The 23723-nt window shown below is 44.1% G+C and overlaps 1 protein-coding gene and 1 long non-coding RNA gene across 4 annotated transcripts in view; one reads left to right on the plus strand and one right to left on the minus strand.

The window, feature by feature from the left end:
- The window catches only part of LOC144687847 (uncharacterized), a 61332-nt gene extending 44307 nt beyond the window's left edge, over window positions 1-17025 (plus strand). Inside the window, exon 3 of the long non-coding RNA XR_013578228.1 lies at window positions 16851-17025. This is a non-coding gene — a long non-coding RNA (uncharacterized LOC144687847). The remainder of the gene's footprint in view (window positions 1-16850) is intronic.
- Window positions 1-23397, minus strand: part of rph3ab (rabphilin 3A homolog (mouse), b) — a 157071-nt gene extending 133674 nt beyond the window's left edge. For all 3 annotated transcript variants that reach the window (XM_078554379.1, XM_078554380.1, XM_078554378.1), the window contains exons 1-2: window positions 23327-23397; window positions 7164-7269 (exon numbers count right to left, since the gene is read on the minus strand). In XM_078554379.1, coding sequence (XP_078410505.1) covers window positions 7164-7240 — 77 coding nt within the window. In that variant the 5' untranslated portion in view covers window positions 7241-7269; window positions 23327-23397. The remainder of the gene's footprint in view (window positions 1-7163; window positions 7270-23326) is intronic.
- Between the last annotated feature and the right edge of the window lie 326 nt (window positions 23398-23723).

Raw genomic sequence — 23723 nt, forward strand, 5'->3', positions numbered from 1 at the left:
TAGAAATCAAAATGAGACAGCATGTAAAATAGCTAACAATTCACTATGGTACATTTTACACTCTTGCATACAATCAAAGTCTGCCCCCATAAGGTGATGATTTGGCATTTTAAGACTTCATCTCAGAGCAAGTGGCTGCTTCACACAACCACCTGAAATAAAAGTAATTCACCAACAAAATAAAGGCGCCCAAATCAGAAAACAATTTGTGCTTTCAATTCTTAACACCTCGGATATATTTATTTGCAACCATTCCGATCCTCATCAAAATCGGCTGCAGGTTGTTTTGAGAGTTGTGCCTTGGATTGGAAATATCAGCGTGTCTTTTTACGACTTGTTGGTGTTAAGCAGTTCAAGCCCGTGTAAATCAGAATATGATCAGCACATGAGAACATAAGAAAATAGCCGGACACAGCACTTTGCCTCCTCTCCTCACAAGCTCTCTGTTAAGAGTGTGACAGGAAGGGACAGAGTGTACAAACATTAAAAAAAGCAGCAAACAGGGCCAAAGGGGGAAAATATGGTAAAAAGGCAAAATTAATAGCTTTTTATTTAAATGTACATAGTATTCGGAACAAAATAAATGAATTAACGGCACAAATAGAGGTTAATTGGTATGATCTTATAGCCATTACGGAGACGTGGTTACAAGGAGATCAAAGCTGGGAACTAAATATTCAGGGGTATGTGACTTTTCAAAAGGACAGACAGGAAGAAAAGGGTGGTGTGGTAGCTTTGTTAGTACGAGACGGAATAAGTATGATAGCAAGAAATGATCTTGGATCAGATGATATAGAATCCATATGGGTGGAGGTAAAAAATAATATGGGAAGAAGCCACTGGTGGGAGTAGTCTATAGGCCCCCAAACAGTAACTATACTGTAGGACAGAGAATAAGTCAGGAGATAATGAGGGCATGTAAAAAGGTCAGTACATTAGTCATGGGTGACTTTAATCTTCATGTAGATAGGGAAAATCAAATTGACAGAGGTAGCCACGAGCAAGAGTTCATAGAGTGTATTCAGGACAGTTTCCTAGAACAATATGTTATGGATCCAACCAGGGATCAGGCTATTTTGGATCTGGTAATGTGTAATGAGGCAGGTTTAACAAATGATCTCAAAGTAAAAGATCCCCTAGGAACAGTGACCATAACATGGGAGAATTTAGCATTCAGTTTGATAGTGAGAAACTTGGGTCGGAAACAACTGTGCTAAACTTAAATAAGGGTAATTACAAAGAAATGAGGGCTGAGTTGGCTGGAGTTGACTGGGAAGGGAGTTTAGCAGAAAACAAAGGCAGACATTCAAGAAAATGGTTCATGACTCACAACAAAGATATATTCCAATGAGAAAGAAGGGTTCTAGGGACGGGATAAACAAACCATGGTTAACAAAGGAAGTTAAGGATAGTATCAAATTGAAGGAAAAAACATACAATGTGGCAAAGATTAGTGATAAACCAGAAGTTTTGAAAACCAACATAAGATGACCAAAAAATAATAAAGAGGGAGAAAATAAACTGAGGGCAAACTAGCAAGTAAAATAAAAGGACAGTAAGAGCTTCTTTAAATATATAGAAAGGAAGAGAGAGAGAGGCCAAAGTGAACATAGGCCCCTTAGAGAATGAGGCTTGGGAAATAATAATGGGGAAAGCAGGAAATGGCAGAGGAGTTGAATAAATACTATCACTAGAGAAAAAGTACTAGGGAAAGTAATGGGGCTAAAGACCGATAAGTCCCCTGGACCTGATGGGTTGCATCCTAGGATATTAAAGGAAGTAGCTACAGATATAGTGGATGCACTGGTAGTAATCTTCCAAGAATCCTTAGAATCTGGAAAAGTCCCAGAGGATTGAAAAACTGCCAATGTAACACATTTATTCAAAAAGTGAGGGAGATAAAAAAAACAGGTAACTAAAGGCCAGTTAGCTTAACATCCGTCATTGGGAAAATGTTGGAGTCTATTATAAAGGATGTAATTAATAGCAGAGCATTTAGAAATGCATAATATAATCAAGCAGAGTCAGCATGGCTTCATGAAGGGGAAATCATGCCTGACAAATTTATTAGAATTCTTTGAGGAGGTAACAAGCAGGATGGATAAAGGGGAACCAGAAGATGTAATATATTTGGATTTCCAAAAGGTGTTTGATAAGGTACCACACATAATGCTACTTAATAAGATAAGAGCCCATGGTGTTGGGAGTAGTATATTAGCATGAATAAAGGATTGGCTAACTAATAGAAGACAGAGAGCTGAGGTAAGGGGGCATTTTCAGGTTGGCAACCTGTAACTAGTGGAGTGCCACAGAGATCAGTGCTGGGGCCACAATTATTTACAATATATATTAATGACTTGGATGAGGGAAATTAATGTACTATAGCCAAGTTTGCGGATGTCACAAAAATAGGTGGGAAGGCAAGTGGTAAGGATGACACAAAGAGTCTACAGAGGGACATAGACAGGTTAAGTGAGTGGGCAAAAACTTGGCAGATGGAATGTAATGTGGGAAAATGTGAGGTTATGCACTTTGGCAGGAAGAATAGAGGAGCTGAATATTATTTAAATGGAGAAAGACTGCAGAAAGTTACAGCACAGAGGGATTTGGGGGTCCTCATGCATGAGTCACAAAAAGCTAATATACAAGTTCAGCAGGTAATAGGGAAGACAAATGGGAATGTTGGCCTTTATTTCAAAGGGAATGGAGTATAAAAATAGGGAAGTCTTGCTAAAACTATACAAGGCACTAGTTAGACCACATCTAGAATACTGTGAACAGTTTTGGTCCCCTTATCTAAGGAAAGATATACCAGCATTGGAGGCAGTCCAGAGAAGGTTCACTAGGTTGATCCAGGGTATGGAGGAGTTTTCTTACGAGGAGAGTTTGAGTCGGTTGGGTCTATACTCATTGGAGTATAGAAGAATGAGAAGTGACCTTATTGAAACATAAGATTCTTAGGGGGCTTGACAAGGTAGATGCTGAGAGGTTGTTTCCCCTTGTGGGAGAGTCTAGAACCAGAGGCCATAATCTCAGAGTAAGGGGGCGTCCATATAAGACAGAGACCAGGAGGAATTTCTTCTCTCAGAGGGTAATGAATCTGTGGAATTCTTTACCACAGAGGGCTGTAGATGCTGGGTCATTAAGTATACTCAAGGCTGAGATAGATTTTTAATCAGTAAGGGAATCAAGGGCTATGGGGAAAAGGCAGGAAAGTGGAGTTGAGGATTAACAGATCAGCCATGATCTCACTGAATGACGGAGCAGACTCGATGGGCTGAATGGCATACTTCTGCTCCTACGTCTTATAGTCTTATGGGCAAGTGCTACTCATCATAATTTGTTATAAAAAGTTCTAGGTGTTAGAGAGGGAGTTATTGGTACACCTATAGCGATTGATACTTCTCCTTTCTTGGTTTTTGTAAAACTGCTCACTGGAGGCAGCCTTAATGCACAAGGCTCCCTTATGAATCAGAAATTGAGATAATCAGCCTTGAGATGCAATTCCTGCTCATAGAATGGAAGGTGAGATTCCCTGTCCTGTGCGGTGTCGACAACTCAATATAACCAACATTGTAAGCAAAACTGACAAAACTATACAACCAAAAAAAAAATGTGTATCAGAACATTGTCCCAACTCCTATGTTTCTGCAAAATGAAATATTTCTGAAGAACTGTATATTTTGGTCACTGAATTCCTCAGCTTTCATTACAATGTTAAAAAGAACCTAAACCCAGTGCCAGGAAATGATGGTCCTTTACTGCAGTGAGGCATTGACTAGAATCATTAAAATAATGGTCAATACATTTAAATCAAATATATTCATTAAAGCTAAAAGCAAAATACTGCGGATGCTGGAAACCTGAAACAAAAACAGAAAATGCTGGTAAAACTCAGCAGGCCTAACAGCATCTGTGGAGAGGAAAACAGAGTTAACGTTTTGAGTCCGTATAATTCTTCTTCAGAGCTGAAGAAGAGTCATACGGACTCGAAACGTTAACTCATTGAAGAAGAAGCTCTCCAGAGAAAAGCCATCACATATAGGTCCACTTAATTTGTGGCAATTTGAGCAACAAAAGGGGAGGAGGTGGAGGGGATGTTAGCAAGCGCAAACTTCTAATGACAGGGAGATTCCCATGGTGTGGAGGACATATCCTGATAAAACTCTCTCGTATGGTGCCATTGCTCCAGAGTCTCTAAGCAAACCTTCAAGAGCAACCTGGTAGCAAGCCCTGTGAATGAAGATTTCCTATAATATAAAAATACCCCGATACGGGTGAACGGTGTATCTGTCACAGTACTAAAGCCGTGGGAGTGATTTTATCAACTAAACCCAATAGAAAGGGGTTCTGATTACTTCCCCCAGCCCCACACTCCAGTTTTCTACTCTCTGCTTATGAGGGTGCTAGCTCCAGTTGGGTATGTCATCCAAGGAGTCATTTTTCATGTATGAGAGAACATCAGCAGGCAATTCAAGTCCCAGAAGCAGGCCCTATCTACCCTCACCAGATGTCCTGCATAGTTTTCCACAGGAGTCACTGGTAGCGATCAAGAACTTCACCTAACTTTATCCTTCCCTGAACTCAGGGTGCCAAAGGCTATTGTAGTAATTGTCCCACTGTGGAAGCAGAGCTGAGCTAGTTCAGCACAAAACAATCAGAACTGCACAATCGCATTCAATATGGCTCAGTATCACAACAGCTGGCTAACTCAACCACCAAGATCCCCGGGATAAGCTCAGGAACCAGGTTTTTAATCTGCTTTAATATATTAACATTTATTTCAATTTATTCATTATTAAGTACAAAAACAATGATCAAAAGCCAAGAAAAGTAACAGAGACTGACATAGAGCAAGAGAGAAGAAAGATTACTTACTGTTCCTTCTCACTACGTAGAGGATTAAGCAAAGAAAGAAAGTGAAAAATTAAAATAAAATTCCAATTCACAAGAGGACATGGGTTTCCTGCAGCATTTTCATTGTTACCAGGATATCAGGTTGAGTAAAAGCCCAGGATTTTTAAATCACAACCTTCAGTTCAGAACTAACATTTGGCTTATCTTGACAGCCCAGCTTGTATTTTATTATGAAGGAAGGAACCAAAATTGAACTTACAAATAGAGCACCACAACATCAAGTCTTGATCTCAGTACTTCAGCAATTCAATCTATCTTCACAAGACTAGGAAACATTGTGTCAATCTTCGGTATGTTAACAAACTTATCTACACTACATTCACAAGGTGTATTCCCAGTGAGATCTGCACTATTGAGCGAGCATTTTCAAAAATATCTGCACTATATTCTGGTGGATCCCCACTGCATTCTCAGGGGATTTTTGGGAGGCCCACTTAATTGGCATGAGTGCAGTGGCGTCAGAACCCCGACCCACACTAGCTCCAGGTCAGAGGCCTCATTCCAAATCCCAAGAAACAGGGTCATCTGCATATCTGGTGCCCTCTCCCAGCCTGATCCATCTCAGTTTTAATCCTTTCCCCCAATGCCAACATCTCTTTAAGATGCATTCATCTAAAATTCTTCTGCCCGCTGTCTGTCCAGCAATTAAAAAAGTATTGTTATTCAAAGTAAATTTGACAGCAACATTACTTTAAACCAAACCTATTTGTTCCATCTTTTTACATCTGTCTCACAGACTTTTACTCAACCCCAGAATAGAAATCACAGATCCAGTACTTGTTTTATCTCCATGTAGTGTATCCATTCACGAAATTAAATGGGATCATGCAACACTGAATGCACATGACAATATTTAAAACCATGCAGTGTTGTTACAGGATGCGTATGAATGTAGATACAACACTGCTCATTGAGCATGCATGACTACATTTATAATCATGCTGACATTCTTTAAAATGGAGCCACCAAAAAAGGTAATCATCTTACTTTGTGGCACAATGCCCCTAGAAGCAGCTAGATAATGAATGCCTATAGTCTTGCTGTGGCACAAGAACTGGACTAATTAGTGAAAGATTACAGTCTAAGACATGGATTTCCACCTGCATTAAAATAGCAGACAAATTAATGCCACTTGAACACATTAATACTGACAGCAGCAACTCCTTGGTTTATATCTCCAGAATGACTTTTGTATTCATTTAAATTTAAGCAGAGGTGAATTATAAAGTATTATGAATCAAACTTGAATCCATTTCTCTATAGTTGGAGGAGGAAATATATCTAAAGTGGAACAGCAACGATCCTCTGAGATTTGGAATTTACTTGCTTCTAAATGTTTCCAGGGATAATGAATTCACTGCAGGCTGCTCACCCCCAGAGACCGGTGGCAGAGTAGCATTAAAAAAAACGAGCGGGTCATTTGTCTCTCTTTTTGCTTGGTGTCCCAGGGATCTATTGCACTCTGTGCCTGGTGTCTCAGTGTCGTAAGGGCCCCCTTTGCCCAGCAACCCGGAGATCTGGGATAGCCTGTGCCTGGTTTTGCGATTGGAGCCTGATGCAGCAGCTGACCTGGGATCTTTAATGTTAATGAGGACAATAACCAAATTCCTCACTTACCAGCTATACATTCTGGTCAGGCCACCAGATTTCAAATTCTTCTGCCTCCAAGCTACCCCAGAACGTGGGTACCGTGCTAGTGAGGCCACAATCATCCCCTTCGGACCAGTTAAGAGCCGGCAGAATCTCCACTGTTATTGAGAATTCTCTACAGCTATAGTTCTGTCTTCAACAACACATGGATGGCAGAAGTATATCTGATATTGATTTAAAAGATATATTCAACACAGCCTGCTGCACTTTGCCAATTGCTGTGCAGGCAGGAGGTATAGAAAGTTCTCTCAGTAATTGTTAGTCATTGGCTACAAGTCCAGCACCAAAGTAAAAATTGGAAACAGTGTAAGAAATGGACTCAGTGTCTGAGATAATTGGTGAAAAATACAAGCGACTGGGAGGCTGTGGGAAGCAGCGTTATGGTAATGGCTTGCCATTATAACATCCATAATGGATTGATCATGGACTTTGCATGGGTTTCAATAAGTTAGTCCTTTGTACGATGCAACTGAATATGACTGAGCATGCAAAAACAAGCATGAGGGAGATGGTGAAGCAGAGTTCCTTTGTCATACTGCAAGGCTTCCACATGCATTTTCTTAAAATCAAAATTAGAAAAGAATATTTTTGCTTACTTTGCTCTGAGAGTGAGCTGGCGATCATTAGGGCAGACCCAGCGGTCAGTGTTGTTCCCAAATACCGTGTTCGTCATGGCTGGCAACTGCTAAAAGGCAGCAGGGTCTGCATAAACAAAACACAATGGAGTTTAGTTCTGAAGTAATCCAACTTTGTCACGTTGCACCAAACACTTGTTAGTCCAAGCTTAACTCAGTAGATTCTGCAATGAGAATTAGATTCACGAGACTCTCCATACCCTATGCTCAACAACAGGCATGACCAATCAAAGCTAGCCCCTGTATTGCAAAGGCCATTGTTCTTAAGTTGTCAGTTCACTTCCAACATTATTTTTGCATCTAACTCACCTTTTCTCCTCTCGAGATGAGAGCTTTGACTCATCGGGCCAAAGGGTAAGGGTTACAGGTTCTGTGGGGGAAGGACAATATTGAGGAGGGTGAGAAGTGGGAATTATGCCAATAGGAAAATTAAGGGGAAGAAAAAGGAGTCTCAGGGTGAAGCTGGGGTGGATGTCAGTTCAGTTGACACTTTAAAGAGGAAAGGAAGCAGTCTGTTGGGTGAGTAGAGTTCAGGTAGAAGACTTCTGTGCAAGAAAATCTTGACACCAAAACTCCAGAAGAGAAGGAGGTACAAAATTGAGCGTGAGCATATTGAACTCAGGATGTGAATAGGTTACCTGAAACATTGTTGACTAGAAAGCAGACGTCCATGGGCTTTACAAGTAGAAATTTGAATATATGATTTATATGTATATTTAATTCTTCATTATTTTATAATTCTGTTTCATGACTAGGAATAGTTTTTATATTACTTTCCCCTGGTACGCAACTATTATTCTCTCATGGAGGTGTCAAAAAAGCTTTTTTGGTTTTTAATCAATTTAATGCCAACAGTGCTTTCAGCTGTCATTAATAAGGTTTTGATTATATTGAGGATACATAACAATTACCAACTGGGTAGAGAATACAAAGCTTTTATTTCAGCACAAGGTCCATCTAGAAACCATTTGATCTTTGCTCTTAAGCTTTATGATGCCAGCTGGATGACCAAAGAAAGAACATAAATACCAAAAAGTCAATCGGTCCCTCAGCCCTGCTCCTTCCACAGATCTTGAACCATCTGCCCAGTCTTAGATTCCACCCAAACCATTTCATTTCCTGAGGAAACTTTTGATTTGCCTTATTACTCGCTCCCAAGAATTTTAAACTCTTACATATAATTCATAGCCATTAAGACTTTCCCTCTCACCAGGACAGTATGTACCCAGCCCTCTAATAGCAGGCCAGTGACAACAGTTGAGGTATTCACATCGTCCAATTTATTTTGCCTATAAACGTCAAAAAAGGACTAACCAAGCAGAACATATTATCATAAAACCACTTCATAACAATGGTCCAATCTGATTAAAAAAGGCACAGGAGACAAATAATTAACTGGAAAAGATTTTCCATCTCCCTTTCTGAATGGATCATCTCAGTCCCATTGGATACATTTTAAAGAAAGAGTTCAGAGGTCCATAGCCCAGAACGTTACTAACCAATACAGCTCCATAGAATGCTGATATAGATTTTAATCCGCTACTGCATTCAATCCCCAATCTCAAATAGGAGGGAAATCTCTCTAATAGGTTCCAAATCTCCAGAGGAATTTATATAGTGCACAGCAGGAAAAGAAAGAAAAGCTTGCTTTTAAATAGCACCTAATCAATGCCTGTAATGGGTTTCGCTTGAAATGCGGTCACTGTTGTTATATGGATAGAAGCGAGAGAAAAGCACTCAATAAGGTCCCAAAAACAGCAAATGAACAAATTATCCGTTTGTTCCCCTCCAGTGATATTGGTTTAAGGGAGACTGATTGGACAGTGGAAGAACCCACCACTCGTTTTCTGATGGTGACACAAAATCTTTTACATTCATGAGGCCCCAGTCTGATGTCCCATCAGAAAGGTGATATGCCCAACAATGCAACACATCCTCAATTCTGCACTGAGACTCAATCTAGATTATGGGAAGAATTTCCCCGTCGGCGAGCGGTGACGTTGGGCGGGAGTCCCGGCATCAACGCACCTCATTTAGATTGTCAGTTCAGCGGGCGTGCAGCCGCGTCAGCTGCACACCCGCCAAACTGTCAAAGGCCTATTAAAGCCAATAAGAAAGTAATTAAAGTTGTTAAGAATGCTGCCCGTCCAACCTTAAGGTTGGCGGGTGGGGGGGGTCCGGGGGGGCAGGCGAAGAGCCCAGGGCGGCCTTTGCGTTTTTCATGAAACCTCATCCACGGGCGGGATGAGGTTTCATGAAGTGTTTTAAAATGTAATAACAATTTATACTTTTATTCTTTGACATGTCCCAGCTCATGTGATAGTGTCACATGAGTGGACATGTTTTAAAAGTGTCACAAACCTTCATTTCGAACTTTAGCACTGAAACCAATCTCCCCGAGGCACCCCTGTGCCCTGGGGAGATCTCTGCGCTCTTTCGTGCACATGAGCGAAAGAGCGCAGGGAACCTCCCCCCCCCACCCACCCACCCACCCACCCACCCACCAGCACCACCACCACCACCACCAGCACCACCACCACCAGCACAGGGAGTGCTCAGCGCTTCTGGGTGTGTGTCATGCAGGGCGGGCCTTAATTGGCCCGCCCACATAAAATGGCAGCACACACCCGATTAGGTTCACGCTCACTCCTGCCCGCCCCCTGACAGGGGGAAAGTTCTCCCCTATGTGTTGAGGTCCATCCTGGGGCTTGAACCCACAACTTTCTGGCTCAGAGGCAAGGGTGCTACCAACCGAGTCCATCTTAAGTTTGTCCTGAAACACAATTTTTACAGGCTTATACCAATCATAAGATAAGTTCTGACCAGCAGTACCACAACACCTCTCTATTATATAATAAAAGTCAACCATATTTTAATATCTCAATAATCCTGTTAAACTTATGTTGGATTCATGGCAACTGCAACAAAACAGCGTTATACCTAATGATTACCAAACTGAAGAATAATGGACCCAATACAATTGCACCAAAGAGCTACTGGACTCAAAGATCAATTAAATCAAGTGGTATTGGACAAGAGCCTCTGGACTTTCACTATTTCATAAGAATATTGTTGACAGCTGTCTACACAACTACATTTTCATTTCGCCCTAGAACCTGGTCTTAGTATAAAAGAAAATCTCAAGTTTTTAACAAGTGTTCTTAGCAAGATTGTCGTGACAGAAAAACTGCAGAAATAAAAAAGGAAGTATCACTTTGTGATTAAATCTTCATGTGAGATTGAACAACAATTCTTTATTACGTACAATCCTGCCATCAATAATCTTGGTTTCAGAAAATGAAGCAAAACTCTTGCCGCCTTGACATTTTAGCAGTGAAAAGATGAAGAGGCTAATTAGTTGGAACACTAATAGCACTGTAAGTCACCGGCCATAGATCATATTTCAGGCAGCCAAAGCAATGTAGTGCACTGCTTAACATTTGTGCTATCAAGCACTTCCCTTTAGAACAGGACCACTCAGCAGTTTGACAACTGTTCTTATACTCGATCATTTATTGTGACGTTGAAACAACAAACTCGATTGCACGATATCACCTGGGCTCAAAGCTTTCTAGTGCCAACTTTAAACCAAATGAGAACAGGTCAGGTGATGGGATTAATAAGCTTGCTGCCTGGCATTCACTACACCCATGGTGTACATATGCTGTGGAATGCTTTAACTGTCTTGTTTCAGCAGGGTGTGAGGTTTTTGCCCCAGCCAAGCAAAAATTTCATTGAGACTCAAGAATTGGAGTCTTACAACCTCAATCAGACCGTTTTTACAACATGTCTTGAGGGTAGCGTGTTTTGTTGGGGAAGCAGACCCGGAGGAGGGCCAAGGTCCCATAAGGAAACCATGGGCCTTGCCTGCATTGGACCACCTCCTTCCACTGACGGTGATCCCCGGTGACACACTCCACTGCGATCAACTTACCAGACTGCCGTGCACAGCTTCCGTGGGTCCTGTGTCACCGCGTCCTGCCTTACTTGCCTGACTCTGGCCCGCGGGCATCATGTCATGGATGTCACATTCGAACGGAAGTCAAGCCTGGTATATTTGAGGCCTGGGAGGTAAAATGCCCTAGGACTCATTTCAGTCAGCCAGGGGCAAACATGATGCTCACACCGGTGGCCCAAGCTTGCTGCCTGACCAGTTAAAATCACGTCTTTGGAATCACAATGTAGAGAGGAAGCAAAAAAGCCCGTTCTCTTTTCACACTTCCCTCCGCTTGTGCATTCCATCTCATCAGCTATATTTGCACAAAATCATATTGCAGTGAGAAAACTCCACTGTCAACTGATTCTGCTGTCTGAATGACTCGTTGGCAGGATTGTAAGATGCAATAGCAGATGGTGATCTAATCATCACGTAAACTGCTTGATGAGATGCCAAATTAGTAATTGAAAGTTTATTGACAAAACAAAAAAAAAGAGCGGGCTGTCGATGACTCAGTGGGTAAATGCACTGTGCTGAAATGACAACAAGCCAATCCGGCTCCCTCATCCGATCACCAGTCTCTGCTCAGTCAACTACTGACAGCAGATGGGACATGGCAACTGCTCTCCATTGCTGTCCACTAACCTCCTCCTGCTACAAAGTGCATGAGCAGGCATTGGGCAGGGATAAAGGCAGCACTTGGTATGATTTTTCCAGTGGCATTCACTGCCTTGGTTCACAATGGTCACTTGTGAGAGCTGCTATCAGCCAAAGACCCTTACCTGTGCAAGAATCACTGCCTTTTGGAGCAGAGCAGCAGGAACAAAAAGTAAAAGGAAAATTAATCAGTAAAATCATTCTAAATAATTCTTTGATTGTGAAATTTAGTCATTAAGCTCTCTGCCTTTTACAAGTTGGCAACATTATGGGATGTGCCAACACAATTCAAATCAACAGGCTATTAGTTTGTTTTGGCTTAGGGTAGAATAAGTGGAGCCTGTTATAAATTATTATAATTCATTGCTTTTCATGGCACAATGAGCTGTGTAATTTCATTGGATTCTCATTTGTTCCTTATTCAAGGGCAGCCAGCGAAGAAGAAGTAAAATGAACAGCTTAAACAGCTCAGGCACAGTCCTGGGACATCCAGGCCCATAATGAGGTGACATAAACTCAGTCATGATTTTGATTTAAGACCAGGGCACTAGATACAACATCCATCAAGGGTGAGTTCCTCTCTCCCTCCACTGATGGATAGAAGGGAAAGTAATTATTCCAAAAAAGAAATATTCAGCAATTAGCCCTGAAGTGTTCAAGCTGGATCATTCTGTTAAAGCAGGAAGTGACAGAATCCAGACTGGACTGCTCACCCTCAATGCTGAGGAGAGCAGATAAAACTGAGCAAACAGAAGAAAACTGGAGGATAAAGATAAAGGAAAGCTGACAATTATGGGTATGCACTTGGGTGATTTGTTGGGCTCATTCATATGTGGAGATGGTGTTTCTAAAGGGAGCTTGCTGCAATATTAACAAAGGCCACCAGCAACATTACAGCACATACTGATCTCACAATTTCCTTTTGCCATCACTTTCCCTGAACAGTCCTCTCCTCCTCCTTGCATCGTAGACCACATCCCCTCAGGAGAGCCTTGGCAGGTGACCGGCTCCCATTCCTCAACCTGCACTCAAACTTCTGCCCTCACGATATGTGAGTGAATGACTGGAAATGTTTGAATTGTATCCCTGATAATTGTTACCTTCTGCCCTATATCCCCCTTTTCCCACCAAACACGGCGATAAACATTGATGCTTGGGGGGGAGGGGGGGCACTGTGGGTACAAACATCACATTCTTCCAGTCCACAATGAATGAATCACCCACTCCAACACTCTGAGACCACAACCCACATATTTCTATTTCGAAACTCTTCAGCATTAGTGATAGGAAAGTAGAAAAATTCATCTTGATGGTTTGTGCTAATCAAGGCAAAAGGCATTAGTATTGGCAGGTGGAAAATATTTTGCTGATACCAAATGGCAAAACTGCATCAGCAAAGCCAGTTGCAGAGCTTAGCTCACTTTACTCTGCTCCAACAATGTACCCCAAGTGTGGGAGTACCCGCACCAGATGGACTGCAACTGTTCAAGAAGGCAGCTCGCCACTGCCTTCTCAAGGGCAGTTAGTGATCAGCAACAAAGGCTGGCCCAGCCAGTGACACCCACATCCTACGAATGATTTTTAAAAATCACATAAGAGCACTCTGTAACTACATCCCTGCAAATGTTTCCATTCTCACAGCAGCCTTCCTATGGCTCGTCTAAACAAGATTGTCACTTTGTGCCTAGTTAGTTTTGTTTGGAGGGTAAATGTTCACTGGGAGCTAGGTTGAGGTTGCCAAAACTCATTGCATATAAAACCTATAGAGTCAGCAGAGAGAGAGAGAGCAGACTCAGAACCTCTACAAACTGAATTAAGTTCCAGATTGCAGAGGTGAAATTTCAGTGTGTTAACCGATCGCCCCTCCCAGTTCCCTAACCTCTTTTTTCCTTTACATTTCCTTTTCTTCCTTTTCATTTTAGACAGCTTCATCCAAGATCAGCCCTACTCCATTACAAACCGCATCAATCTTTTGGACCGTTCACTTGAAGGCAATATTTGCTCAGGCTGAGATTCTGCAGCTTTCCCACCCTTGTGACTTATTTCCTTGCGGCTGCCAATTTAGTGAGAATTATAGACCATCTTATGGTGAAAGCTCATGGCCAATGGGTTGTGAGCTCCTTGGACTCATTTCACTTTGGGCCTTTGTAGATGACAGAACAGACTTTCATCCCATCAGCCCGAGCTGGATTTAAACCCAGGTCTCAGAAGGGGAGCGAAGGTGGTGCCAACCCAGCCCTGTGGGCCTGTTATCTTCAAGCAGTGAGCCGAGGCTATTTAATGATTTAAAGTGAGCAGTGTGGCAGTGCGACACACTGACGCTCCCATAGGCTGCGTTGGTGATGTTTCAGATGTAGAATTACTGTCACAATTCTCTGGTTACTAGTTTCCTGGCTGCTGCCTCCCGACAGGGGAGACATTAAATTCAGGCCAAGCAAAGGAGAGGAGTTAAATAAATAAGGGAGTAATTGTTTCCAAACCACTCACATACGCCTTTTCCTTGTGCCTGGATCAATACCAGCCTCTTATCCGGGAAATTAGATGGGACCCCAGGGAGACAGAGACAGGAGCATCAAAAAAGATATATAATTTATGTTTAAAAAAGTCATAAAACTATCAGTGATACAAATTAAAGCAGAAACATTCTATCATCGCAACATCTTAAAATTAAATATAAATACAAATGTTCACACTTCAAGTGAGGCTAATTGTCAAGTGTGGTTGTGACAGTGTCCCAACCCAAAGAGTTAGGTATCAATCAATTTGCTGTAAATTTCCAGGGCTTTACTGACAAACTCACTCCATAGATTCTAAACTCAACAATTTTCTACTGGTCTATTAATACTACATTTGTTCTCTGTTTGTTGGCACCTTCCCTCAGCTCCAAACTGAAACAAAATCTCCAGAACTTGCAGTCCATACTAAACGCATCAGCTGTTGCAGTTTTAAAGAATACCATTTTTGGCAGCTATATTTAAATTTGCTATCCCACCACCTCAGGGCCCTCTAATAATAACTAAATCAGTGCAGCGCAATCAGACCTCTAACCCTCAGATAAAGATCACTCTTATCCAGCCCTCAGCACCACAACCCACACCCTCAAAATGTCCCATTCAGAACAAGATTTCCATCATCCTGCTCACAGCCAGACTTCCTACTCTTCCAATTTGAGCAACATGAGTTCTTCATTCAGAATAAGAACCTCACCCGCGCACCCCCCATCCAACCAACCTCGCCCCGGCACTCCCCATCGAACCGAACTCCCCTCCGCACTCCCCATCAAACCCAACCTCCCCCCGCACTCCCCATCAAACCCAACCTCCCCCCTGCACTCCCCATCAAACCCAACCTCCCCCCCGCGCTCCCCATCAAACCCAACCTCCCTCTGGCATTCCCCATCAAACCCAACCTCCCCCCCGCACACCCCATCAAACCCAACCTCTCCCCCGCACACTCCCCATCAAACCAACCTCCCCCCTGCGCTCCCCATTAAACCCAACCTCCCCCCCACTGCCCATCAAACCCAACCTCCCCCCCGCGCTCCCCATCAAACCCAACCTCCCCCCCAACTCCCCATCAAACCCAACCTCCCCACTGCGCTCCCCATCAAACCCAACCTTCCCTCCGCGCTCCCCATCAAACCCAACCTCCCCCCGCACTCCCCATCAAACCCAACCTCCCCACCGCACTCCCCATCAAACCCAACCTCCCCACCGCACTCCCCATCAAACCAACCTCCCCCCCACACTCCCCATCAAACCAACCTCCCCCCCGCACTCCACATCAAACCAACCTCCCCCCCGCGCTCCCCATCAAACCAACCTCCCCCTCCGCACTCCCCATCAAACCCAACCTCCCTCCCGCACTCCCCATTAAACCCAACCTCCCCCCCGCACTCCCCATCAAACCCAACCTCCCCCCCCACCCCCGCACTCCCCATCAAACCCAACCTCCCCCCCGCACTCCCCATCAAACCCAACCTCAGCCCTGCACTCCCCATCAAACCCAACCACCGCCCCGCACTCCCCATCAAATCCAACCTCCCCCCCACGCTCCCCATCAAATCCAACCTCCCCCCCGCGCTCCCCATCAAACCCAACCTCCCCCCGCGCTCCCCATCAAACCCAACCTCCCCCCCGCACTCCCCATCAAACCAACCTCCCCCCCGCACTCCCCATCAAACCAACCTCCCCCCCCCACACTCCCCATCAAACCAACCTCCCCCCCACACTCCCCATCCATCCATCCATCCAACCTCCCCCTGCACACCCCATCAAACCGACCTCCCCCCCACACTCCCCATCCAACCTCCCCCAGCGCTCCCCATCCATCCAACCTCCCCCCGCACTCCCCATCAAACCAACCTCCCCCCCCCACACTCCCCATCCATCCATCCAACCTCCCCCAGCGCTCCCCATCAGAACAAGACACCCCAACAGAACAAGCTCTCCAGCTCCACCTCCAAGTAAGCCGCAACTTGCTACAAACCTCACTTTGGTTTAAGCTGCCCTAAGCAGCCCTTTTACATTACGATGGACAGCATCAGTTCTTCAAGCCGTGTAGTCCCACCATTTCACATGTTCATAAAGCAGAAGAAAAGCTCAACCATTGGAACAGCAAAATAAATAGGGTGACCATTATTAGATATAACATTTCTACTTGAATTTTACAGGCTAGGTTCCTGCTGCAAAACAAGTTCAATATCCATGTGAGAAAACCAAAATAACGTGAAGAACCAACACCATTTAAGTCTAGCTCTTTGTATACTGATGGGAAGAAACATTTACATTATCACACCATCTTTCTCCCTGACCATGTTAAAAAAATCAAATCAGAAAAATAAGCAGTCACAAAAATTGTTAGTAAAAATATATATATGGAAATCTTTCAGCTCAGATGCTGCCTCTTGCAGAACATGTTTCCTAAAAGCTTCAGAGCTCAGGTCATTACCACCATTCTCCTCCGATGCAGATTAGTCTCTACATTAAGAACTTTCAGGACACAGCTTCTTCTCCCAATTACTTCTGTTAATCCTGCTTTTATTTCTGCATTAGAGAGCTGCAGAGAGGAGAAGATCCCTGCAGTACGCAGCCTCGTGCCAGTGGTGATTTAGCAGCAGTCAGCTCCTTATTATTCTGCAGTAGCCTGACAAGCCAGGGACGCCTGATGGACACAGCATTGCAGCTGGTAAGAGTCTGCAATCCACTCCGTTACATAACTGGCCGAGCATGGGGCTATCCCATGGAGGTGACAACAAACCTGTGGCCATTCGCTTCCTCTTCAGAAAATGAAGCAAATTGGAGAGTATGTGTGTGAGTGTAAATTGTTCACCAACTAACAGAACATGCAGAATCATTGGGCCAAATTTCCAATTGTCATTCCATTTGTTTTTATCTTGCTATGTGCTGTAGTCAAATACCCAGACATTTCCAATTCACCTTTGATTATCGAGTCGCTCACACACACAAGATTTTAGTTAAAATTAAACCTAATGCAGTGCTTATGTGAAGCATGGACCAGTTGGACTAGTTGGTCTGTTTCTGTGCTGTACTTTCTATCCAGAGTTAAAGGTTCTTTTAAAGGAACAGAGGGGCTCTTTGATTTTTGTTTTAAATAGTAAAGGAGGTGGTGGCATAGTGGTATTGTCACTGACTAGTATTCCAGAAACCCAGGGTAATGCTCTGGGGACCCAGGTTTGAATCTCAACATGGCAGATGGTGAGATTTGAATCCAATAAAAATCTGGAATTAAGAGTCTGATGATGACCATGAAGCCATTGCCAATTGTTGTAAAAATCCATCTGGTTCACTAATGTCCTTTAGGGAAGGACCTTAACTGTTCTGGCCTACATGTGACTCCATGGTGGTTGACTCTTAATGTGACAGCAATGTGGTTGACTCTTAAATGCCCTCTGAACTGGGGCAATTAGGGATAGGCAATAAATGTTGGCCTAGCCAGCAACCCCCATATCCCATGAACAAATAAAAAAGCCCTTTCTCTTCACAGCCACACATATAAATTGAAAAGGTTTTCTCAATACAGCTCCTGATGCTGTTTTGGTTATGGGGTGTATCTTTGTTTAATGGTCATCCTTGCTGGTCTTAAAGCAGATGGTCAAGCTTTTGTCTTGATAGGACGCATGGACATACACCATGGAGCACAAGGTCATAGATAAAGCTTAAATCCATATTCTCATTACTGCCCAAAAGAGGACATGATGATACCACCAGATTTTGGGATTTTCTTTTAGTATTTATTCACCAAGAGGGAACAATGCTAAAAATTGCCTTTCCCAAACTTCAAAAGCTGCAACGTTCAAATGGAACAAAGCAGAAACTAAGAAATATGAAAGCATAAAAGACAGATTCTTAGATTTGGAGGATTGGATTGCCAGGGTTTGGTTTGCTACTTGCAGCTCTGTGACCACAAATTGGACACCCCTCCTGTAAGCAACTTTAAGACATTGGTTTCATTTTTCCTTTCCCCTAACCCCCCACCCCCCAACCAAGGTAAGGGAGTACAACAACAGTCAGATCCTTCTCTCAGTGCTGCTTGGAATAAACTAAACTCAAGTGTGGGGCTCAGACAACATTGGGGCAATGGAAATAGGGCTATCCAATACAGGGTAGAAATCCAATTCTCAGGTCAAGGTCTTGAAGTCACAGCTGTCATCATCCTCCTCCTCCTCATAATAAGAAACGGTCCTTTAGCTCATCAAGACCTTCCTCAGACCATCACAATCTGCTTCATCAGGAACTCAATCCAAGCCATATTTGGAAACAAGGTTCTACAAAAAAAATCCTTAAGCAAGACTGCAGAATATCTGTCAACTTTTCTTAAAATATTCATTCATGGGATGTCACTGGCTAAGCCAGCATTTATTGCCCATCCCTAATTGCCCTTGTTTGGAGGGCATTTATGAGTCAACCACATTGCTGCAGACCTGGAGTCACATGTAGACCAGGCCAGGTAAGAACAGCAGATTTCCTTCCCTAAAGGACATTGGTGAACCAGATGTCTTTTGACAACAATCGGCATGGTCATCAGCAGACTTTTAAACACTAGATTTTTATTGAATTCAAATTTCACCATCGGCCATGGTGGGATTCAAACCCATGTCCCCAAAGCGTTACCCTGGGTCTCTAGATTACCAGCCCAGTGACAATACCACTACGCCTCCACCTCCTACTATGTATTGTGGACTTTAATTGGTTAGACAGTTCGACGAACCCAGCAATCTCAGGAATCATTACATTCCTTACAGAAAGCAACTGCAAATGGCGCAAAAGTGGACCTGTTGGGCATCGTCTTAGTATTGACAGGAGTAGCCTCAGTGGACAGGTTGCAACAGATATAGAAAAAGTTTAAGAATACTTTTGGATGCCAATTACAAAGATAAATCTAGTGTATCCTGATACTATGGGTAGGTTTCCATTTTAACAGGACTAGAGTCAGAGATACTAGCAAACAGATGCCTTGTTGAAAATTATGCCCTTTTCCCCACAAATAACCCCTCTTCTGATCAACAGCATAGAACATGCATTAATAGTGTACAAAATTGCATTAAATTTAAAAGAAACAGCTTTGGGACTGAGGGTGGGAATTCTACGTCACAAACTGAATATCTTAATTTAGATGAAGTATGCAAGCCTTTTCTGGAAGTTGCTTACAGGCATGTGGTACAGCATCACTCGTCCACCCCGAAAAATGTTTAAAACAAAAACTTCCCAATTTTCCTTCCAATTCTGAGATCTAGGTACAGCTGCTTGGTCAATCACTCATTGCCTTTTCTCCAGTTAGCTGAATTATATTCAGGTTCTCTCTCTCACTTAGATATAGTTTGAGATTATATTTGTTGCACTTTAAAGAGTCACTATTTGATTAGAATCAGAGAGGGAGACCATTCAGTCCATCATGTCCATGCCAGCTCTCTGCAAGAGCAATTTTGCTAGTCCCACTCCCTTACTATTTCCCGATAGCCTAGCAATTATTTTCTTTCCAGGTGCTTATCCAATTTGGAAGCCACATTTGAATTTGCCTCCGCCACACTCTCAGGCAGTGCATTCCAGATCTTAACCATTCATTATGTAAAAGAGATTTTTCTCATGTCACCATTGCTTCTTTTACAAATTTCCTTAAATCAGTGTCCTTTGGTTCTTGACCCTTACTCAATTGGAACAGTTTCTCTCCATCTACTCTGTCTGGACCCCTCATGATTTTGAACATTCAAATCTCGTCTCAACTTTCTCTTCTCTGAGGAGAACAGTCCCCAGCTTCACCAATCGATTTTTTTAACCGAAGTCTCTCATCCCCAGAACCATTCTTGCAAATCTTTTCTGCATTCTCTCTAAAGACTTCATATCATTCCTAAAGCGTGGTGCCCAGAATTGGACACAAGACTGCAGTTGAGGTCGAACATTGTTTTAATAAAGCTTCATCACAACTTCCTTGCTTTTGTACTCTTTTCCACTATTTATAAAAGCCCAGGATCCCACATACCTTGTTAACAATTTTCACAACCTGCCCTGTTACCTTTAAAGATTTGTACACATGTGCCCCCAGATCTCTCTGTTCCTGCACCCCCTTTAGCACGGACCCTTTAGATTACATTGCCTCTTCTTGTTATTCCTGCCAAAATGTATCACTTCACATTTTTCTGTATTAAATTTATCTGCCACATGTCCGCCCTATTCCATCACCCGCGTCTCTTGAAGTTTATCACTATCCTCCTCACATTATTTCTGAGTTTTGGGTCATTTTCACATTAATACCAATCCCTGGGGAACCCCAATGGTTCCTTCCGCTAGTCCAAAAACACAATCACTCACCACTACTCTCTGTTTCCTACCACTCAGCTAACTTTGTATCCATGCTGCCACTGTCCCTTTTATTCCATAGACTTCAACTTTTCTGACAAGCCTGTTAAGTGGCGCTTTATCAAATGCCTTTTGGAAGTTCACGCACACCACATCAACTGCATTACCCTCATCAGCCCTCTCTGCCACCTCAAAAATTCAAGCAAGATTGCTTTTGACAAATCCTGCTGGCGTTCCTTAATTAATCCACACCCTTGTCCAAGTGACTTAATTTTGGAACACAAAAGGGCAGGAATGCAATGCAGGTGGGAATGAAGGACAATTTGGGGGAAAAAGTTATCACTCCCACAGAAACTGAGGGATGGCTAAAAATGCTAATAAGAAAAGATTTGCATCTATTTAGCGCCTTTCACGAGCTCAGGGCACCCTCAAAAGGCTTTACAAACAGCACTTAGTCACTGGCTGTGCTGCAGGACAATTTGGAAATTAATGATGACTGTTCCAGAAATTCCCGGCCAAAGCAGGCAAGGAGCCTAGCGCATTTCTACAACTTGGAGCGAGCGGTAACATTTTAACCCGGGTGTGAGCGGGAGAACTGAAGCTGGGTCAACGGCTGGTGGAAAGTACATGGATCCTCCAGCTAGGTTAAAACATTCTGCTTGTGAAACTCGAAGGAGCCGGGCTGCTTGTCCAGATGTCCCCCACCGCCACTACTCCTCCAAACTCGCACCCTGCCACCTCGCTGCAAAAGCCGCCTGGTCTTCCGCTCCCAGTGCCCACTCTGCGCCCCCTTCTACGCCAAATAGGTGGACCCGTTTATCACGAAGCCCGGAAGATGGATCACCCTTGAATTTTAGACCAGCGAATGTGTTTTGTAGCCGTCCCCAGCTTCCCGACCACCCAAAAACCCCCCGCTCTAGGTTAAAATCACGACAAATAACTTCCTGCAGTTCAGGACAATTGTGCCAATATGTCCCAAGCCAGGGAGAACCAATATACATTATTGGGGGGGCGGTGTGAAAGCTACATTCCTGTGTTCATCAAGGCGAACTTGGAATTTGATGCATTCCCATTTTAACCTGTGGGAATTATGCTTTTACAGGTCACTCGGCAGCAACCAGTGTCGGAATATTGGGCGCAGAGGATTGCACAGCCTGCTCGATTTTCCGTCCATTCATGCGCTGCTGGGAGCGCAGTGGAAGATGTGCACCCTCCAAACCCGGTACCAAACACTCCTAAATACAGGCGTTAAGTGGATTTGGTGCAGAGTTAGAAGCTCCCTCTCCAACAGTGTGACTTTAAAGGACCTTACTGCGGTATTCCCTACACCAGTCGCTCTGTGCTGAATCGTGGGCAGGTTTGTGTTTATAATGCTCTGCCCAGTAGCAGCCGGATTGAAACTCTCCAGACCCATTGTGTACTGGAACTCCCCAGCCAGGGAGTCTCTCATCTTATGGTGTGGGCTGAATTTCAAATATAGGTTTGAGACTTTCAAAATAAACTCTGCATCAGACCTCCCCCCCACCCCCCATAAGATCCAGTCAGGGACTTTGTGTGAATTTAATACACTAGTTTATGAACTGCAGAGATACAATCAGACGCCCCTTGCAAAGCACGATTATTTTTTTGATTATATGTAATTGAGTTTATCATGTTCCAATCTTTATTAAAGAATCAATAGTATCAGGGAAAACTTTTAACCTTACTTTAAACGTCGTTGCGATAAATGGATACATAAGTGGACATTTGGGGGTCAGCATTCAGTCCTATGGGTGTCCAAGGCTGAAGGCAAGTGTGTGTATACTGTCCGCATTAAATCAGCCCCGCTCCCTTTCTCCCGCCCCATTGATAAAACCGGAGACAGAAAAGTGAACATTTCAGACGGAGCTGCTCTGCCTCTCAAACTGTAAACATGTCCAATTGGTACAATGGAGGCTCCAGCTGTGTAACAACTCCCCATACAAACTACCACATTGAACATTACATACAGGGGGGGGGGGAAACCGTGCCGGGGGGAGGGGGGGTGAGAGTTGGGGGGGTGTAGGGTGTGAGGGGGGGGAGGGGGGGGGAGGATGAGAGTTGGGGGGGAGGGTGTGGGGGGGAGGGTGTGAGGTGTGGGGGGGAGGGGAGGGGAGGGTGGGGGCAAGGTGTGGTGGGGAGGGTGAGAGTTGGGGTGTGTGGGGTGGGGTGGGGTAGAGGGGAGGGAGGGGAGGGAGGGTGAGGGGAGGGGAGGGAGGGTGTGGGGTGGGGTAGAGGTGGAGGGGAGGGTGGGGGCAAGGTGTGGGGTGGGGGCAAGGTGTGGGGGGGGGAGGGGTGGGGGGGGGGGTGGGGGGTGTGAGGTTGGGGCGGGGTGGGGGGAGAGGGTGTAAACTCCTGCATTCACCGCGACCAGCTGCTCAGCGCTAATGTACAGCCACACACCAGGGAGGGAGTGCAGTACCGCTAACCAGGAACATTAAAACACTCGCCCTGTGTGCGGTCGCCTCTCTCACAGTCAAGCACAGAAATAAAACATTACCTTTTGCTTTTGTTTCCTAACGCACCTGGGAACCCTGGATCACTGGTGTCCCGCGAAAGTGCGCTGAACATCACCACTTTGCTGCTTCAATAATCGCAAATGTAAATTGCTGATGCTTACCATCTGATAGGATAAAGACTGGGTGGGGGGGGTGGCACTACATTAATAAATAACCGAAAACAAGCAGGAATATTACCTGAGAATGGGAACAGGTCCTGATGTGAGATGGTGCAGTCCTGTCCTGTCTGCGCTGTGTGTGTGTGTGTGTGCGCTGACACTGCTGCTTAGTTGCAGTCGCTGTAGCACTCACTCACTCTCTCCCTCCCCTCCCCTCCCTCAGTTTCTAACTCTGCTGTTGGATGTTCGACCACTGCTCGCCAACATGGTGCCGTCAGTCAACACTATTTCCTGCAAATTGAGAATTTAAAATAAAGACAGAGAGGCAGATCCTTTGCTGCGTGTGACAGTCCAAACTAATCAGTGCAAACCACCACCTTCCTCCAAACCTGCGGACCCCAATTCTACCTTCAGACTTTCCAATACATTCTGACCAACAGTTCACTATCCTTTCAGAAACCGTACACCGAGCCCAG

Source organism: Cetorhinus maximus, chromosome 12, assembly GCF_964194155.1.
Source record: "Cetorhinus maximus chromosome 12, sCetMax3.hap1.1, whole genome shotgun sequence".
NCBI lineage: Eukaryota > Metazoa > Chordata > Chondrichthyes > Lamniformes > Cetorhinidae > Cetorhinus > Cetorhinus maximus.